This window comes from Bufo bufo, chromosome 1 (assembly GCF_905171765.1).
Source record: "Bufo bufo chromosome 1, aBufBuf1.1, whole genome shotgun sequence".
In the NCBI taxonomy this organism is placed as follows: Eukaryota; Metazoa; Chordata; class Amphibia; order Anura; family Bufonidae; genus Bufo; species Bufo bufo.
In genome coordinates this window covers 345,590,293-345,609,162 of record NC_053389.1, presented here as the reverse complement: position 1 = coordinate 345,609,162, position 18,870 = coordinate 345,590,293, and the positions used below count along the sequence as shown (strand labels likewise).

The 18,870-nt window shown below is 41.7% G+C and overlaps 1 protein-coding gene across 1 annotated transcript in view; it reads right to left on the bottom strand.

The window, feature by feature from the left end:
* Positions 1 to 18,870, bottom strand: part of SLC4A9 (solute carrier family 4 member 9) — a 251,606-nt gene that overhangs the window by 67,947 nt on the left and 164,789 nt on the right. The window contains exons 14-17 of the mRNA XM_040442704.1: positions 13,300 to 13,346; positions 11,445 to 11,627; positions 5,390 to 5,503; positions 3,500 to 3,661 (exon numbers count right to left, since the gene is read on the bottom strand). Coding sequence (XP_040298638.1) covers positions 3,500 to 3,661; positions 5,390 to 5,503; positions 11,445 to 11,627; positions 13,300 to 13,346 — 506 coding nt within the window. The remainder of the gene's footprint in view (positions 1 to 3,499; positions 3,662 to 5,389; positions 5,504 to 11,444; positions 11,628 to 13,299; positions 13,347 to 18,870) is intronic.

The following is an 18,870-nucleotide window of genomic DNA, read 5'->3' as shown; positions in this document are numbered from 1 at the left end:
AAATCCAGACCTCCATGGGTTGAAAAATTTGATCTCCATTTTTTTATTTTTGTGTGATTTTGTTGTCAGCACATTCAACTATGTAAAGAACAAAGTATTTCAGAAGAATATTTAATTAATTCAGATCTAGGATGTGTTAATTTTGTGTTCCCTTTATTTTTTTGAGCAGTGTGTGTGTGTATATATATATATATATATATATATATATATATATATATATGTGTGACAAGAGTGGATGATGATGTAGCCGATTGCAAGTGGGAACTGGGTAAACAGGGGGCATCATCATCATCAGGGGGTAAGTGTGGCAGCAGGCCCATGAGACAGCAGCAGGGTGGCAGCGTGCCGATGAGCCAGCTGGGTGAAAGCAGTGGGATATCTGGAGCCAAATGTGATTTGGGTAGACCGTCTGCTAATCAGGAGCCTACCCATCAGGAAACAACTAGCGGTGCACTGGTTCATACAGGCAGTGACAGGCAGTCAGCACAGAGTGGTGGGGGTAAGATGCCATACTTGGTAGTGTGGGAATTTTTTTATCAAGTCACTGGAGGACATTAGGGTGGCTGTATGCAGGATATGTGGACAGAAGGGGAAGTGCTGTCAGGGTGCTGATGTTGGCACAATGGCCCTGCATCAGCACATGGAGCAGCACCATAAAGTGGCCTGGGAAAACCATGGTGCAATAATGTGGTGACAGAGGCAGATGCAGGCTATATCCACCCGAAACAGCAGCTATCTGTAGTCTTAGGATGCATAGCCACAGCAGTAGCCATTAGGAAATCTAGGAGAACAGCAATGGTATTCTGAAATTGTAGGAGTTTCTTCTGGTGACTTTTATAACTTCAGCAGACACAATTTGGGTGGGCCAGTGGAATCTATGGCCTGAGCAAACTGTTACGAAATGGTAATGAATCCGCTATGTCACTTGAACTGATTTGGCTTAGGGCTAATCCAAAGGGTGTTATCTAAGAGGCCCCCAGTCTTCCCCCTTTGACCCTTGTAAAGGGATCTGGACTTTGCTGCAGGGGAACCACCAGGCTTCTACCTCTTAGAGTATTTTCTGTTCATGTGACAGCTAACCCACGAAGGTCAAGAGACACTGGTATGAAGCACCAAGAGATCAGAAAAAACTGTAGTCAGGGCAAGATTAAGGCAAGCAGAGTTTGTGCAATCCCATAAACAGTCTAAGTTCAGGGCAGACAGATTAGTGTAATAACAGAGATCAGATGAATGAAACACAGACAAATATAGAAAAGCACACATTGCAGGACATTAGCAAACTACAACCTATTTTTCAGGCACCTTCCCATAGGGGAAGGTGACTTAAAGAGAATCTGTCACCAAGATCTTGGACTATTATTTACAGTACAACATGAATAGTACTGCAGATAAGTAGTCCAGATTGCTAATTTCTATTTTCTTCTGTTCCTGTATTGTAAGGTATTTTTAAGTACTGATGGGTTCTGTTTCCTTAAATTCTGTTTAATACTCTGTGTAATAATTTAGACGTTTCCTTGTAATTAAGTGGGTTAGAAATCTCCCATTGTGCTGATAAGACAACATTCCTGAATGATCTCAGAGACATGCGTGCTGCACACTGGAGGAGGGGCTAACAGGTTTTAACTCTGTGACACACATTCCCTCAAGAGACTACATTGAAAACGTTATCCTAGGTAGGATGTAAGTATAACTTGCCCTATCTCTTGTCCACCCTGGGGTGTCCGTCATGTTTTATAATGTGGGTTCTAGCATGATCGACTGAGTCTCCACCCCACTTAGGCTAGTGATGTTTATTTACTTTTTATTATTCTGTATGGGATTTGTTTGTGTTATCGTATATTTAATCACACTTAGTATATATATTTGTTCACTAAGCCTGCATAAGCTTATTCATTCTCAAATCTTTAGAATTCACGTTACATTACACTTGGTGTCAGAAAGAGGGATTTGAGCAAATAAATATGCTTATCGTTGATAGGGTGTTACATTGAGATAGGGTAGTTTGTACCCGCAACTCCAAATGGGAACCCGGCCATTAACGGGAATTAATAATCTGTAGGCGGATTATTAGAGTTTAACGTGTTGTGCAAATCTGCTATGATCTGTGAGTGGATCTGTACAGTAGTAGGCTTGGTCTTGGTAGAATCTAGCAATGTTCTTTTAAAAGTTGTAGAACTGAGCAGATTCGAATGAAGATCTGTAAGAATCTGTGAAGTTAGAGCTTGCAGCCTGTGGGCATCAGAGCTCCTGTGATGTTGAGACGGGTTCTGATTAGTTAGAAAACAGAGCAGTGTCAGGATGTTAATTTATGGCACTGGCAAGAGAGAAAGAGCCCGTGTCTACAATCAGAAAGGCGCTTGTGTTAAATGTTCAGAAATCAACTGTTTTTAAGTTTTGTTTTGTCTAATGCTAGAAGAGTAAGAGTATTTAATAATTTTTCTTCCTTCTTTTCCCAAGCAGCTAATTGTAATGTGGGAACCCAGCCTTAAAGGAAAATTATTATATATGTGCACCACCAATTGAGTCACCACTAATATTAAAAAGATTCTGTTTTAACATTTTATTTTATTTATTATAACTTGTATGCTGTCTTGTTATAAGATTTTGATTGATCACAGATTGAAAACCAGAAGGCATTGGAAAGAATGGCAGAACAGCAACAGAGATTATCAGTGATTCTGGGTGTAGTGTGTTTATCTGTTTCAATAAAAGTTGTTTTTCTTTGTGCTGTAAGTTTTAGGAATATGAAACAGAGAAAACGGTGTATCTGGTATAGAAGCCATGTGTGTGAATTTGAATAAATGATGCTGCAGCAAGAAATGGACAAATTAATATGCAAATGTGGATGGAGTATGATATTTGTTTTTTTATATCTATATCATGCGCACTGGGAAGATTTTTGGTTTTTATTGGTGCCAACATTTTTATTTGAGCTCTAGATTTTTTAATTGAATTCAATGAAACGTTTCTCATGGGCTTTTCACATGTGTTAGATGTTAAATGTTTTCATAACTTCAGAGATCTGTCCTAAGTTTAAAGTTATGACCTTAGTTTTATGAATTGATATCTTCTAGACTGTGTGGAACTGTTCAAATACATTTACAAGTGCAGGTTGTATCAGCTGTTAAACAGAGCCGGGACTGGTAACCTCAGAAAAAGTCGAGGGGCTGCCCAAGTCATAGTGATATGCCCCCAATGTCTGAGATGAGACAATCCGTTTAAGTACATTCAGGTCTCCAGCCTCTGCCTCGATAAGAATGTTTAATAGCATTCACACATGCACCCTACAGGCAGAGAGAGCTCTAACCAGCAAGAAGCAGGCCAAAGCCTTTGAGGAAGGGCAAACCTAGTTCATTGGCCAGGCCCTGAATGATGAGAGAGGCCACCGGTTCCGTAGGCGCCGGAGCAGATGAGCAAAGCTTTAACAGTACTGACCTTAATCCAAGAGAAATGTGGGGAATTGGAAAGATAAAAATAAATTTTTCAATTATACCATTACCTTCAGCTTGTACTCTTTGCGATTAAGCATTACGGCAGTGATTTGCTGGTCCATGAATAAAAGGATTGTAATCAAAATGGCTGGAATGCCAGACAGAAGGCACACCCACCATGGATTTCCTCCAAAGGGATATACAAACCAACCTCTATTTGGGTTAGTTGGCTATAAAAACAAAAATAATAACTGAGTAAATGAATAGTCAAGTCAAATATGTTACTTAATGTATATATACACACGTACATTATATTTCCAAAAAAATGAATTATTGGGGTCATTTATTAAGACTGGCATTTCAGATAATAACCACTTGTACTGGTGGTGGATCTGCCTAAGTTAGCGGTGCCGGCCTCTACATAACTTCGGCATATCCACTGCCGATCTAAATGTTAGACAGCTTCCTTGCTGTCTTAAATGTAGACCATTTTCTACATTTAAAACAGGCGTAGAAAATGATAAATTAGACTGGCCTCCCGGCCCGTCCCCTTCCCACACCATGCCCCCTTTTTTAGACCTGGAGTAAGCTGGGAAAAATTGCAGATTGTGGCGCAAATAACCTTTGCACTGCAATCTGTGACAGATATATGCCATACAACTGCCATATCTGTGATAGTAAATGACCCCCCCTATGTCCTCAGTGTGATGTTGAAACACACAGCATCATATGAATAAAGAGGAGTGAAGTTAATTTTAACTTCTGTGGCTTGAATCCCATTATACACTGTGCATGCACAAATACTGAGAGAGCTTTGGTCTTTATTGTCCGTCATCCATGTATCTCCAAAAGTGTTTATTATAAGCACAAAAAAATCCAGGCATAAAATATTCATGACCTATCCTTAGGATAGGTCATCAATATCTGATAGGGAGGGGTCCAAATCCTAGCACTCCTGCTGATCAGCTTTTTGAAGAGGCTCTGGTGAGTGCAGACGGCTCCTGGCATGTCTCCTAAGCACAGTGGCATACACAGTCCAGCGGCTGTGCTTGGTATTGCAGCTCAGCCCTATTTACTTCAATGGGACTGAGCCAACTAGGCCATGTGACCAATGTACAGTGACGTCACATGGCATATAAAGAGACCGCGGTGCTCACAGAGCACCAGCCTCTTCTAACAGCTGTTAGTTTTCCTGGGTGTTGGATTGCCGCCGAATTGATATTGATGACCTACCTGCAAACCTCAAAATATGATCATAGGTGTCAAATAACATGGGATGTTAAGTCACTCCATACAAATCCATACCTCTTTTTACCTCTGTAAACTTGGCCGGTATTTTTTGTTGGGAAAGATGGCAACCCTATATAGTAAGTGCACCATGTGTTAAAGAGGGTCTGTCAGCATGATCAACCTTATTAAACCAGACATACCACCTGGTAGGATTGATCATACTGATTAAAAAGATACCTATCTTTTGTCTATATGTTAAACAGCTGCAGAAATATCTGTGTTTTTATTCATATGCAAAAAAGCAAGTTTGAGCACCTGGGGACCGAACGGAGTCATTGGAGCACTGCTTTTGTGGTCTGCATACTCCCTCTCCCCTTGATTAACAGGCACAATCAAGCATGGTCAGGGCAGAAGCTGCAGATGCAATCTGTGACACTCAGCTCTGACTCAAACTTTGCCTTTGCACCGAGAAGCAGCATGCACCATGTTGGTATGTTATGTCATTTCTATTTAGTGAAATATTACATTAGCACTTTTAGATTACTAGTTTGTATGTATGAACTAGGGCGAAATTATTTAGAGCATTGCTTTTTGTATGTACAGTACTTTCAAGTCTTTGGCCCCTCACCCCCACACACACACTTTACAGGCTTCTGCATACACCCCTACAGATATCTATTGACTAGTTAGTGTCATAGAGGCTGTCAAGAATCATCATGATCTCTTACCTTAAAGTCATTTGGAACTACAAGTTTCGGTGTTCCTAGCCCGCACATCACATCAACAGCACAAAAAATAACTATAGTTAATATCACTGAAAAATCACCAATCGACTTTCTTATCTGGGGAGAAAAACACAAACAGCAAATTAATCAGTTACATATTTTGAAAAGAAAAATTGGAAACTAAAAGGAAAATATTACAACATGAGCATTATATATGATGTCAGGGTTGGAGTGGCCCACCAGAGGACCAGAGTGTCCTCTGGTGGGCCCAGCCATAGTGGGCCCCAAAGATCCAGGAGAAAAATCCCATTTAGTGCTCATGCACACGACGTAAAAAACGGATCCATAAAAAATACAGATGACATCCGTGTGCATTTCGTATTTTACAGAACAGCTGGCCCCTAATAGAACAATACTATCCTTGTCCGTAATGCGGACAATAATAGGACATTTTCATTTTTTTTGCTGAACGGAAATACGGACATAAGGAAACGGAATGCACACGGAGTAACTTCAGTTTTTTTTGTGGACCCATTGAAATAAATGGTTCCGCATACGTTCCACAAAAAAAATGGAATGCACAAGGAAAGAAAATATGTTTGTGTGCATGAGCCCTTAGAGCTGTCTTTGGAGCCAATTACTTGCCACTAGGGTCCATTTATTTGATTCAAAACCTATTTGAGTTTATTAATTATGTAGGGATTGGGCCCAGAGAATAATTTCCTGTGGTGGGACCAAGGAACCCCAGTCAGACACTGTATGATGTATCTATGTGGGCCTAAAAGGTCCAGGAGAAAAATCCCATTTGGAGCTGCCTCTGGAGCTAATCGTTTGCCATTAGGGTCTATTGATTTGATTCAAAACCTATTCGAGTTTATTAATGATATAGGGGTTGAGCCCTGAGAATAATTTCCTGTGGTGGGGGCAAGGACAGTCCGACACTGTATGACATATGTATATATCAAAGCACATATGCTTTCTTCTATAGTCAGTGATTTCCATCAGTGATTGTTAGTTAGGCCCCTTTCACACGAGCGTGACGGATGCGTTCAGGGTGCGTTCAGTGAACCTCACACCATTTTGCAAGCAAGTTCTGTCAGTTTTGTCTGCGATTGCGTTCAGTTGTTCAGTTTTTTCTGCGCAGGTGCAATGCGTTTTGATGCATTTTTCACGCATGTGATAAAAAACTGAAGGTTTACAAACAACATTTCTTAGCAACCATCAGTGAAAAACGCATCGCACCCACACTTGCTTCCGGATACAATGCGTTTTTCACTGAAGCCCCATTCACTTCTATGGGGCCAGGGCTGCGTGAAAAACGCAGAATATAGAACATGCTGCGTTTTTCACGCAATGCAGAACTTATGCGTGAAAAAAAACGCTCATGTACACAGATACATGGAAATGAATGGGTCAGGATTCAGTGCAGATGCTATACGTTCACGTCACGCATTGCACCCACGCGGAAAACTCGCTTGTGTGAAAGCGGCCTTAGGCCTCTTTCACACGGGCGTTGCGGGAAAAGGTGCGGGTGCGTTACGGGAACACCTGCGATTTTTCCGCGCGAGTGCAAAAGATTGTAATGCGTTTTGCACTCGCGTGAGAAAAATCGCGCATGTTTGATACCCAAACCGGAACTTTTTTTGTTCTGTAGATTGTATTATTTTCCCTTATAACATGGTTATAAGGGCAAATAATAGCATTCTGAATACAGAATGCATAGTAAAATAGCGCTGGAGGGGTTAAAAAAAAAATAATAATAATTTAACTCACCTTAGTCCACTTGATCGCGAAGCCCGGCTTCTCGTCTGTCTCCTTTGTTGAACAGAACCTGTGGTGAGAATTAATTACAGGAAAAGGACCTGTGATGACGTCACTCCGGTCATCACATGATCCATCACCATGGTAAAAGATCATGTGATGGATCATGTGATAACCGGAGTGACGTCATCACAGGTCCTGTTCCTGTAAGTAATGCTCACCACAGGTCCTGTTCAGCAAAGGAGACAGACGAGAAGCCGGGCTTCGCGATCAAGTGGATTAAGGTGAGTTAAATTATTTTTTATTTTATTTTTTTAACCCCTCCAGCGCTATTTTACTATGCATTCTGTATCCAGAATGCTATTATTTTCCCTTATAACCATGTTTTCTAATGGCATCATTTACAGTTGCATACCATGCAGTAGGAAGTGGGAAAAAAAATTCCAAATGGGGTAGAATTGGGAAAAACCACAATTCTGATAAAGGTTTTTTTTTTTTTTTTTTACACTGTACACTATGCAGTGAAATTGACCTGTTATCTTTATTCTTCAGCTCAGTATGGTTACAACGGTACCACACTTGTATAATTTTTGAGGAAAATTTATTTATTTTTTTATAACCATATTCTGACTAGTATAACTTTTTTGTAGTTATGTGCACGAGGCTGTGTTAGAGCTTGTTTTTTGCGGGACGATCTGTTCTTTTCAGTAATACCAATTTGAAGTGCGTGCGACTTTTTGATCACTTTTTATAAAAAAAGTATTGGGTAGTTGAAGTGACAAAAAATGGCAAATTGACAGTTTTTATTTTTTTCCCATTACGCACTTTGCTGTATGCCATTAATATTGTTATATTTTAGTAGTATGGGCATACTCTATTTTTAGTTTAAGGAAAGGGGGGTGATATATATATATTTTTTATATTTGCAAAAACTTTTTTTAAGTCACCTTGGGTGACAATAACTGCCAATTATTAGATTGCCTATTGTGTTAATTGATGTCTATATAGGCATCATTGAGCAGTTAATTTGCATTATGCCAATACAATGCTGCCACCTAGTGGCCTGTATTGGTATAGTCATCTAATAGGCACCGAAGCCTGCTTGATGCTTCAGCCTATTAGATCAATGTAACAGGTTCCACGATCTCAGCTGGTTCCACGATCTCAATGTAACAGGTTCCACTTACGGACTGTGCAGAATCTAAAAGGGAAAATGTATGCGATCAGCCTTATGGCAGAAACCCGGCGGCTATGCGAGTGGGCGCCATGTTTGGGGTCCGGACTTCTGCCGTACATGTACGGTGGAGGTCCTTAAAGGGTTAAGTTATCAATGGAAAGCCTATTCAGTTATAATATTAATGCATTATATTGGAGATATTCCAATGGACATGTCCAGACCTGTTCGGACGCACTCAGGCTAATGTCAGCAGTAAGTATATAAGGCAATCTGGACAGATTTTGATAAAGGGATCTGTTATAGTGCTATGAGTTTTGAAACTTAAGATGGATAAACTTAAATGTGTTAACGATCCAGACAATTTCTGCTACATATGTGGCAAATACACTACTTGTGATCAGCGCAAGAATCTGACAAAGCGAGTGCGTCTTGCAGCTTGGGATACATTTCTGCTAGTAGTGCAGAACTTTCTTGGGAACAGACGAGCTGCAAACTATGCTGAATTAGTAGACAACATGCTTACAGCATAAGAACAACTTGGCTGCCGAATGTCATTGAAAGTGCATTTCTTACATTCCCATCTTGACTTTTTCCCACCCAATTTGGGACACGTAAGTGATGAACATGGAGAGCGGTTCCATAAAGATATTTCTACAATGGAGAACAGGTATCAAGACGCTGGAATCCTAACATGATGGGGGACTACTGCTCGTTTTTGCAACGGGAAACGCAAAAGCAGATGCCTGAAGCACTTTTAACAGTAATGGGCCTTGCTCAAGTAAGGCTACTTTCACACTTGTGGCAGAGGATTCCGGCAGGCAGTTCCATTTCCGGAACTGCCTGCCGGATCAGGCAATTCGGACGCAAACGGGTGCATTTGTCAGACGGATCCGGATGCGGATCCGTCTGACAAATGCATTGCAATACCGGATCCGTCTTTTCGGTTGTCATCCATAAAAACAGATTAGTTATTTCTTTTTTCACAGATTTAAAGGTCTGCTCTTGCGCGGATTGGAAGAACGGATCCATCAATGCAGAAATTTTAATGTCAGATTAATTTCAATGGAACTTAATGCCAAATCCGGCATTCCGGCAAGTGTTCAGGATTTTGGGCCGGAGAGAAAACTGCAGCATGCTGCGGTATTTTCTCCGGCCAAAAAACGTAAAAGGGACTGAACTGATGCATCCTGATGCATACTGAATGGAATGCTCTCCATTCAGAATGCATTAGGATAAAACTGATCAGCTTTTTTCTGGTATTAAACCCCTGTGACGGAACTCAATACCAGAAAAGAGAAACACTAGTGTGAAAGTACCCTTAGACTTTTAAACTGAAAAACGAGACTTTTTGAAATTTTGTTATTCCATTACATTTTCATACACTGTTTACTATGCAAACTTTGATATAGATCAGGTAATTGTTGGAGTAAAACGTCTTCTGTTTAAAATTATTCAATGCTTTCCAAGTGCTTAATTCATTTAGGCATACTTATGCATAGCAAAATTTTGTGATGTGTTACAACAATTCTGACTTCGGATTTGTAATCCGCATACTCGATTTAGTATAGGACAAATGGTTTTTGCCCAGTAGCAGACGAAAAGTTTTTTTTTTTGTTGCGTGGTGAAAGTTATGAATGAATTGCTCGCAGTTTGCTATGAAGGTCCATATGAGTATTTCCAGTTAGGGGTGTACCTCTGCACAATCTGACACTGTCAGAACTGATTGGATAGTGTCAAACTATGCATGGACACTCCCCCAACTAGTAACACCCAGGTGAAAACTCAGTGACCAGGAACGGGTACACTGACGCCACTTATGCAGTGGGTCAAGATATGGGTGGATAATAGTTTATATTTTGTTCGTGACGCCAATTTAAGCGTGCGCAGGGCCCTTCCAAGGTGTTATAACGCACGTCCCAGGTTAGGAATGCCAGAGTGGTGTGATTGCCTATAATGTCTCTGTATGGTGATGATAATGGTGTCAACAGTGTCTCCTACCTGGGTACGGCTGGACTCCTGGCTCCTGGCTCACTTGCAATAAATTGAGTGTAGTGATAGTAGGGGTAATAGAGGAAATTTGCAGCAGAAATTGATGTCCAGACATTTAGGTGAAGTTCAAACTTTTCTTTACGGAGGATAACTTGAATCCAAGCAGTATACAGCTTTGGTCTTTGGTCCCAGCAGGTTTTAGCAATGATTGGCAGGAATAAATCTTCTGCACTATAAATCTGGAGCTTGCAGGATGAGACGTCTGCTTAGTAGCTCTGTAACTGTGGCAGGAATTTTATCTTCTGCACTTCTCTCTATCTTCTGCTGTAGGGGGACAGACTAGCTGAGGAGGATATGGCTTCTCCTAGGTTTATGGACTTACTCTCAGATGGTTTCTCAGGGAATGCTTTTGTCCTGGAACTCTGGAGATTGTCTGCTTTCTTGTCATCCAGCTGAGGCTGCAGGGCTCAGACTGGGAATATGATCAATGTCTCAGCTGAGACAAGATCCTGGCTTTCTTCCCTATACAGGGGGATTCCTGAACTCTATCACACAGCCTTCCCCAACAGGGGTGGCTGGCACATTGACTCTAACTTCCTTCTCCTCCCAAGGTGCAGGATGTGGAAATAGCCCACACCTCCAGAGAGGGGGAGCCAAGCGGGAATTAACCATTCCAGCCTAGATATACTAAACTGAAACTAATTCCTTACCAACGCATTGCTGCCACCTGCTGGTGAACTTGGAAAATTACAAGGAAATTTACATTTAACATAGTTTTAAATGCACAGTTGTGAGAACATGAGCAAAATCATATCAGATGACAAGGTAAAGGCTCTTAGAAGACAGTAGCGGGGTAGAGGCGTGTAGTAACACAACTCTGGGGTGTTACACAAACTGATAACAATCCATTCATAACTTCTGGCAGGAATAATAAAGGAATGACACAACATACAGTCATAAGAATAAAACTTGCCTTCATTGTGAGTTACAAATAACATGACAGCATCTAAAATGTCATGGGTTATTGATGTAATGTTCCTCTATGCTATACTGTTCATGTACTATTAGTACAATAGAACATATATGGGCAAAGTTCTCATTTCTATTCATACGCATTTCTATGATACTTACAGATGTTGATAAATATCTGCTTGTCTGAAAGCTTTTTAGCAAAGCAGTACAAAGAAATGTCCCCAAAAACAGGATAACAGACATTAGAAAGACATCAGGTACGTAGTTACAGCTGTTTCCTTCTAGGTGTCCACCAATCTCAATGCACTGCCCTCGTGTAAGATTTAGAGGGTCTTGCATATCCTGTGGAGATACATGTTGCTCGTTAGGTTTATAAAAAATGGGATCTAGTGGGACCTCATGGCCCAACAAATGTAATATTACTTACTACTTAAACTAGAAATCTGCAGTAAATTAAACCTGAAATCTATGTCATCTATATCTATCTCCTTGTTGGTGGTATTGGCCCTTCCAGGATGCACTAAAATTTAAAATGCTAGTCTTAATAAATTTTCCCCAAAGTATATGAACTTATAGTAGTTGTAGTTGGGCTTTAAAGAGAGCGTGTCATCAGGAAAGTCATTGTTAAACCAGGCACAATTCTTTGTAGGACTAGAATGTAATGATGTCTCTGACCTTGTGTTCCTTTGCTTCAATCTGGCCAAAAAGTCCTTCAAATTCATATTCAAATGACATTACATTCAGCTGAGCTATCCCTGCAAAGCATTATGCCTGGTGAGGGACATTCTATCATTACCCACTAAAAATATTGTCATAATTTTTAACTCATTTGTACATTGCTCTATAATGACAAAGTCTTTTCCACAGGATTGGCGCATAGCAAATATGGTGTCAATATTCAAAAAGGGGGCAAAAAATCTGAAATAAAGCCTGTAAGTTTAACAACTGTTGCTGGTAAACTGTGTGAAGGATTTCTAAGACATGCTGTCCTGGAGTATCATGATGAAAATATGAGTATAACGCTGTATTATCATGGATTTAAGAGGGACTGGTCCTCTCAAACTAATCTAATCAGTTTCTATGAGTAGTTAAGCTCTATACTGGATTGAGATAAGTACAGCAGTTGGATGTCATGTATCTTGATTTCTTCAAAGCATTTGATATAGTGCTAATGTACTCAAAAGGTTAATACATAGAATGAGATTGCTTGGACTGGGGGAAATGTGTTTAAGTGGGTAGGTAACTGGCTAAGTGACATAGGGTATGATTAGTAGTACATGCTAGGACTGAGTTACTGTTACTCACTGTAAGAGCAATGAGACTATGGAATTCTCTGCCTGAGGAGGTGGTGATGGTGAACTCACTAAAAGAGTTCAAGAGGGATCTGGAGTTTAATAACTAGTGTTGAGTGAATTGAGCTTCGGATCAGAGATGCAAAGTCAATTTGTTCCAACACTTCAATTTGAATGCTGTCTTCGCGTACAGGATTAAAATGTATTGCCTCCATGTAGACAAACATCCTTTCACTCGAAGTCACGCAAGACTTCGGTTAATTAGCTTAGTAATAACATCTGCGTCTTTTAAAACATTTTAAAATAGAAATCGTACAGAGGTACATCAGGTGAAACGAGTTTTGCCTACACGGAGACAATACATTTTAATGCTCTGTGGAGACAGTACAAAAAAAACTTAGTGTCGGAACAAATGGACTTCAGATCTCTCATGATCTCTCAACGCTAGTAATAACATTACAGGTTATAATTATTAGAAATCTAGAAAAGTAGCGTTGATCCAGGGAGTTATTCTGATTGTCAAACTGGAGTTGGAAAATATTTTTCCCCCAAAGATAAGGAAGGTTGACTTCTAACTCATATGGTTTATTTTGCCTTCCTTTGGACCAAATTTGCAGGATAACAGGCTGAACTGGATGGACATAATAATTTTTTCAGACTTTCAAACCATGATACTTTGTTTCTGTTATAATAATGCCGTAGAAAGAAATTTGACAACCTACCACATAATATGAATCATGCAATGTTAAATTGCTTGAAGATTCATTACCTGCAATAAATAATCAACAGGTAAACAGGTAAATACCTAAAAACATATTTGATTCCATCAAATACATACCAACATTTTGATTAACTGACATATAAGCGCACCCAATTTAACAACAATTTACAGTTTTCAATAGAATTAATCTAGGGTATGGTATATACTAGAAATGAGCAAACCAGTTTGTAACAAAAACTGGGTTGTTATGAACTTCCCAAAATCTTATCCACTTGTCGAAGCTGAAGCTTTTCAGGTTCGCTTTGGACGCATCCAGTAAAATGGCATGCAATGCCATTTTACTGCACGTATCAGTGCGAAAAAGCATAAGGGAGGCTAGCCCTCACTGAAACCTGGATACAGGAACCGGACACGGCTTTCCTTGCTAGAGATGGCCTTGCGGTTGCCCGGCGGTAGTTTACGTGGTGAACTTTGCGCGTTTGTGATTCACCAAACATGCGAACATATGGTGATGTCCGCCAGTGCCATATTCTTTTGCATTACGCCGAACTTTGACCCATGACACACATATCAGGTGGGATAGGACAGCCAATTGAGACGTTTCAGCACATGGACACACCCCCAACACTATAACAATACCCGAATTGGCAGCCATTTTACATTCTGTGTTTTATCAGTGTAGGGAGAGGTTGCTTTGTGGAGCAGGGACAGTCTGTTAGGGACACCAAACGCTAGCTAATAGGGCCACAAAAGTCCTTTTAAGGACTGGTATAGGTGTGCTATCGATAGGTGTGATATACTTATAATATACTTTCTAACATAGAAAGTATATTATTGTGCGTTTGTATTGTGCAGCAGTTGTGTACGGTTCTGCTGCAGTACTGCAGCTAGATAGAGGGACAAACGCTATTGGAATAACTAATTGCAACTGGTGTGATATACCTGTTGCCCCCCAAAAAACTGATTGAGTGGTGTGATATACCCATAATATACTTTCTAACATAGAAAGTATATAGTGCATTTGTATTGTGCAGCAGTTGTGTGTGGTTCTGCTGCGATACCGCAGGTATATAGAGGGACAAGCGCTATTTTAATAATTATTTGCAACGGGTGTGATATACCTGTTGCCACCAAAAAGTGATTGAAGGGTGCAATATACCTGCTTCCATAAAATACTGATTAAGGGATTTGATATACCTGCTTCCACAAAATACTGATTTAGGGGTGCGATATACCTGCTTCCACCAAATATTGATTGAGGCCTGCGATATACCTGCTTCCACAAAATACTGATTGAGGGATGCGATATACCTGCTTCCACCAAATATTGATTATGGGGTTCTATATAATTGTTTCCACAAAATACTGATTGAGGAATGCGATATACCTGCTTCCACCAAATAGTTATATAGAACCCCATAATCAATGTTTCCACAAAATACTGATTGAGGGGTGCGATATACCTGATTACACAAAATACTGATTAAGGGGTTTGATATACCTGCTTCCACAAAATACAGATTAAGGGGTATTTATATACCTGCTTCCACAAAATACTGATTGAGGGGTGCGATATACCTGCTTCCACAAAATGCTGATTCAGGGGTTTGAAATAAATGCTTCCACAAAATACTGATTCAGGGGTGCGATATACCTGCTTCCACAAAATTCTATATGCCTGCTTCCACAAAATACTGATTAAGGGGATTGATATGCCTGCTTCCACTAAATTTTGATTGAGGCCTACGATACACCTGCTTCCACAAAATACTGATTAAGGGGATTGATATACCTGCTTTTACAAAATATTGATTGAGGCCTGCGATACACTTGCTTCCACAAAATACTGATTAAGGGGTTTGATATAACGGCTTTTACCAAATGCTAATTGAGGCCTGCAATACACCTGCTTACACAAAATACTGATTGAGGGGTGCGATATACGTACCTGCTTCCACCAAATATTGATTGAGGCCTGTGATACACCTGCTTCCACAAAATACTGATTAAGGGGATTGATATGCCTGCTTCCACCAAATATTGATTGAGGCCTGCGATATACCTGCTTCCACAAATACTCCTCTTCTCTAGGGACTTTGGCACAGGGTAATTTTGAAAATGACAGGCAGAGGAAGAGGCAGGCCATTCCGCAGGGGTGGTAGGAGTCGGGAAGGTGCACCAGGCCGGAGCCTAAGAGGGAAATTGGAGAAGTTGCATGCGATTATATCAAAGGACGCACAAGAGTGTGTTGAGTGGCTCACTCAGCCTTCCGCTTCTGCACCCTCCTCATCCTCTGTGTCTGCACCCTCCTCACTCTCTGCTGTGTGCACCCCCAAAGACACCACCACCACCATAGCCCCTCCACTCGAGTCAGAGGAATTATTTTCCCATCCATTCTCAGACCTTACCAATGCGCAGCCATTCTTGACATCAGATTAAGAAGAGGAGGTAGCAACGGCTGCCACCCAGCAGTCTGACGATAGTACCCAGATCAACCCAAGGAGGGTGGTCCCCGCTGTTGCTGCCTACTCCAAGATCTCTAATGTCAGTGGTGGTGAAGGTGATGATGATTATGTGTCAATGGACATCACGTGGGTGTCCACAAGAGAGGAAGAGGAGGGGAGTTCAGAGGGAGAGACGGAGCAGCAGATAGGGAGGAGAAGGAGGAGAAGCAGGCAGAACTCGCAGTGCACAGGAGGCAAAAAGCAGACTGCAAATGTATCTGGAGCGAGCCATCCATGGTCACATCTTGTGCTCCCAGGACGCCGCCACATGGCTCCGCAGTGTGGGCTTTTTTTAACGTGTCAGCTGCTGACAATAGTGTTGCCATCTGCAGACTGTGCTGTCATCTGGCTTCCCATTACCGAGCCCAGTGGGAGCAACGCCGTCAGTACCCACAAGCCACACTCCCGGTGCTCCACGTCCTGCCTCTTCGCCTTCTCCTTCTCCTCTCTCCTCCCATTTGTCCTCCACTCCACCTTCCACTGTGCCGTCATCGCGTTCATCTGGCAGAAGGCAGGCTTCCGTAGCCCAAATGTTCGAGCGTAAAAAGTTGATGATGCCGGATACCCCTCTTGTCCATTGGCTGACCGATGGCTTGTGGTAACTGCTAGCCTGCCAACTATTGCCATATAAACTAGAGGACTCGGAGGCCTTTAGAAAATTTGTGGCCATTGGCACACTGCAATGGAAAGCCCCCGGATGAAAATATTTCTCCAAGAAGGGCATCCCAGAGCTACAGTCAGGTCCATAAATATTGGGACATCGACACAATTCTAACATTTTTTGCTCCATACACCACCACAGTGGATTTTAAATGAAAAAACAAGATGTGCTTTAACTGCAGACTGTCAGCTTTAATTTGAGGGTATTTACATCCAAATCAGGTGAACGGTGTAGGAATTACAACAGTTTGCATATGTGCCCCCCACTTGTTAAGGAACCAAAAGTAATGGGACAATTGGCTTCTCAGATGTTTCATGGCCAGGTGTGTGTGCTCTGCAACATCAGAAGACCCGGAAGACCAAGGAAAACAACTATCTTGGATGACCGAATAATTCTTTCCCTGGTGAAGAAAAACACCCTTCACAACAGTTGGCCAGATCAAAACACTCACCAGGAGGTAGGTGTATGTGTGTCAAAGTCAACAATTAAGAGAAGACTTCACCAGAGTGAATACAGAGGGTTCACCACAAGATGTAAACCATTGGTGAGCCTCAAAAACAGGAAGGCCAGATTAGAGTTTGCCAAACGACATCTAAAAAAGCTTTCACAGTTCTGGAACAACATCCTATGGACAGATGAGACCAAGATCAACTTGTACCAGAGTGATGGGAAGAGAAGAGTATGGAGAAGGAAAGGAACTGCTCATGATCCTAAGCATACTACCTCATCAGTGAAGCATGGTGGTGGTAGTGTCATGGCGTGGGCATGTATGGCTGCCATTTTAACTGTTTCTCTTGTATTTATTGATGATGTGACTGCTGACAAAAGCAGCAGGATGAATTCTGAAGTGTTTCGGGCAATATTATCTGCTCATATTCAGCCAAATGCTTCAGAACTCATTGGACGGCGCTTCACAGTGCAGATGGACAATGACCCAAAACATATTGCAAAAGCAACCAAAGAGTTTTTTAAGGGAAAGAAGTGGAATGTTATGCAATGGCCAAGTCAATCACCTGACCTGAATCTGATTGAGCATGCATTTCACTTGCTGAAGACAAAACTGAAAAAAAAAATGCCCCAAGAACAAGCAGGAACTGAAGACAGTTGCAGTAGAGGCCTGGCAGAGCATCACAAGGGATGGAACCCAGCGTCTGGTAATGTCTATGCGTTCCAGACTTCAGGCTTTAATTGACTGCAAAGGATTTGCAACCAAGTATTAAAAAGTGAAAATTTATTTTATGATTATTATTCTGTCCCATTACTTTTGGTTCCTTAACAAGTGGGAGGCACATATGCAAACTGTTGTAATTCCTACACCATTCACCTGATTTGGATATAAATACCCTCAAATTAAAGCTGACAGTCTGCAGTTAAAGCACATCTTGCTTGTTTCATTTTAAATCCATTGTGGTGGTGTATAGAGCCAAAAATGTTAGAATTGTGTCGATGTCCCAATATTTATGGACCTGGCTGTATGTGTCCACATTCAGCGGCAAGTGAATATATCTCTGGCACACAGTGTTGGTGCCAAGATACGTCTAACCACAGACACGTGGTCTAGCAAACACAGGCAGGGAAGGTACATAACTTTTTCTGCCCACTGGGTGAACCTTCTGACGGCCGTCAAGCATGTAACCCGTGGCACCCGTGTGGATTTGGTGTTACTGCAACGGATTGATTGCAGGCCTGCCTCTTGTTCTCCTCCTCCTACTCCATCCTCCGTCTTCTCCTCGGCTGACTCCACCTTTTCCACTGCTACCGCCTCTTCCGCTGCACCCCCCAAGCTCCCCAGAATCTATTTGACGTGCCAGGTGAGAGAGATGTTGCCATGCTGTTCTGCGGCTGTTGTGCCTGGAAGCCAAGAGCCACACCAGTCCTACACTGCTTTTAGCTCTGCGGTCACAGGCCAATCAGTGGCTAACCCTGCTCAATTTGACAGTTGGTAAAGTGGTGTGCAACAACGGTGCCAGTCTGTTGAGCGTGCTGAAACAGGGCAAAATGACACACGTGCCGTGCATGGCACACGTCCTGAACTTAGTCGTGCAGCGATTTGCTGCCAATTACCCTGGGGTCCAGGATGTCTTGCGGCAGTCCAGCAAAATCTCTGGCCATTTTAGAAGATATTACATGGCCATGGCTCGCCTTGCTAACGTTTAGCAGCAACACCACCTGCCCGTCAGACGTATGATTTGTGACAACCCGTCGAGCTGGAACTCCACCTTGTATATGCTTGATAGGCTGCTCCAGCAGCAACGTGCTGTTAACGACTACCTGTACGAACTCTGCAGCAAGACAGGTTCTGGGGAGCTTGGTTTCTTTTCACCGCACCACTGGCTGCTCATGTGCGACGCATGCAGACTTCTGCGGCCATTTGATAAGATCACCAAACTGGTCAGTCGCAGGCAGG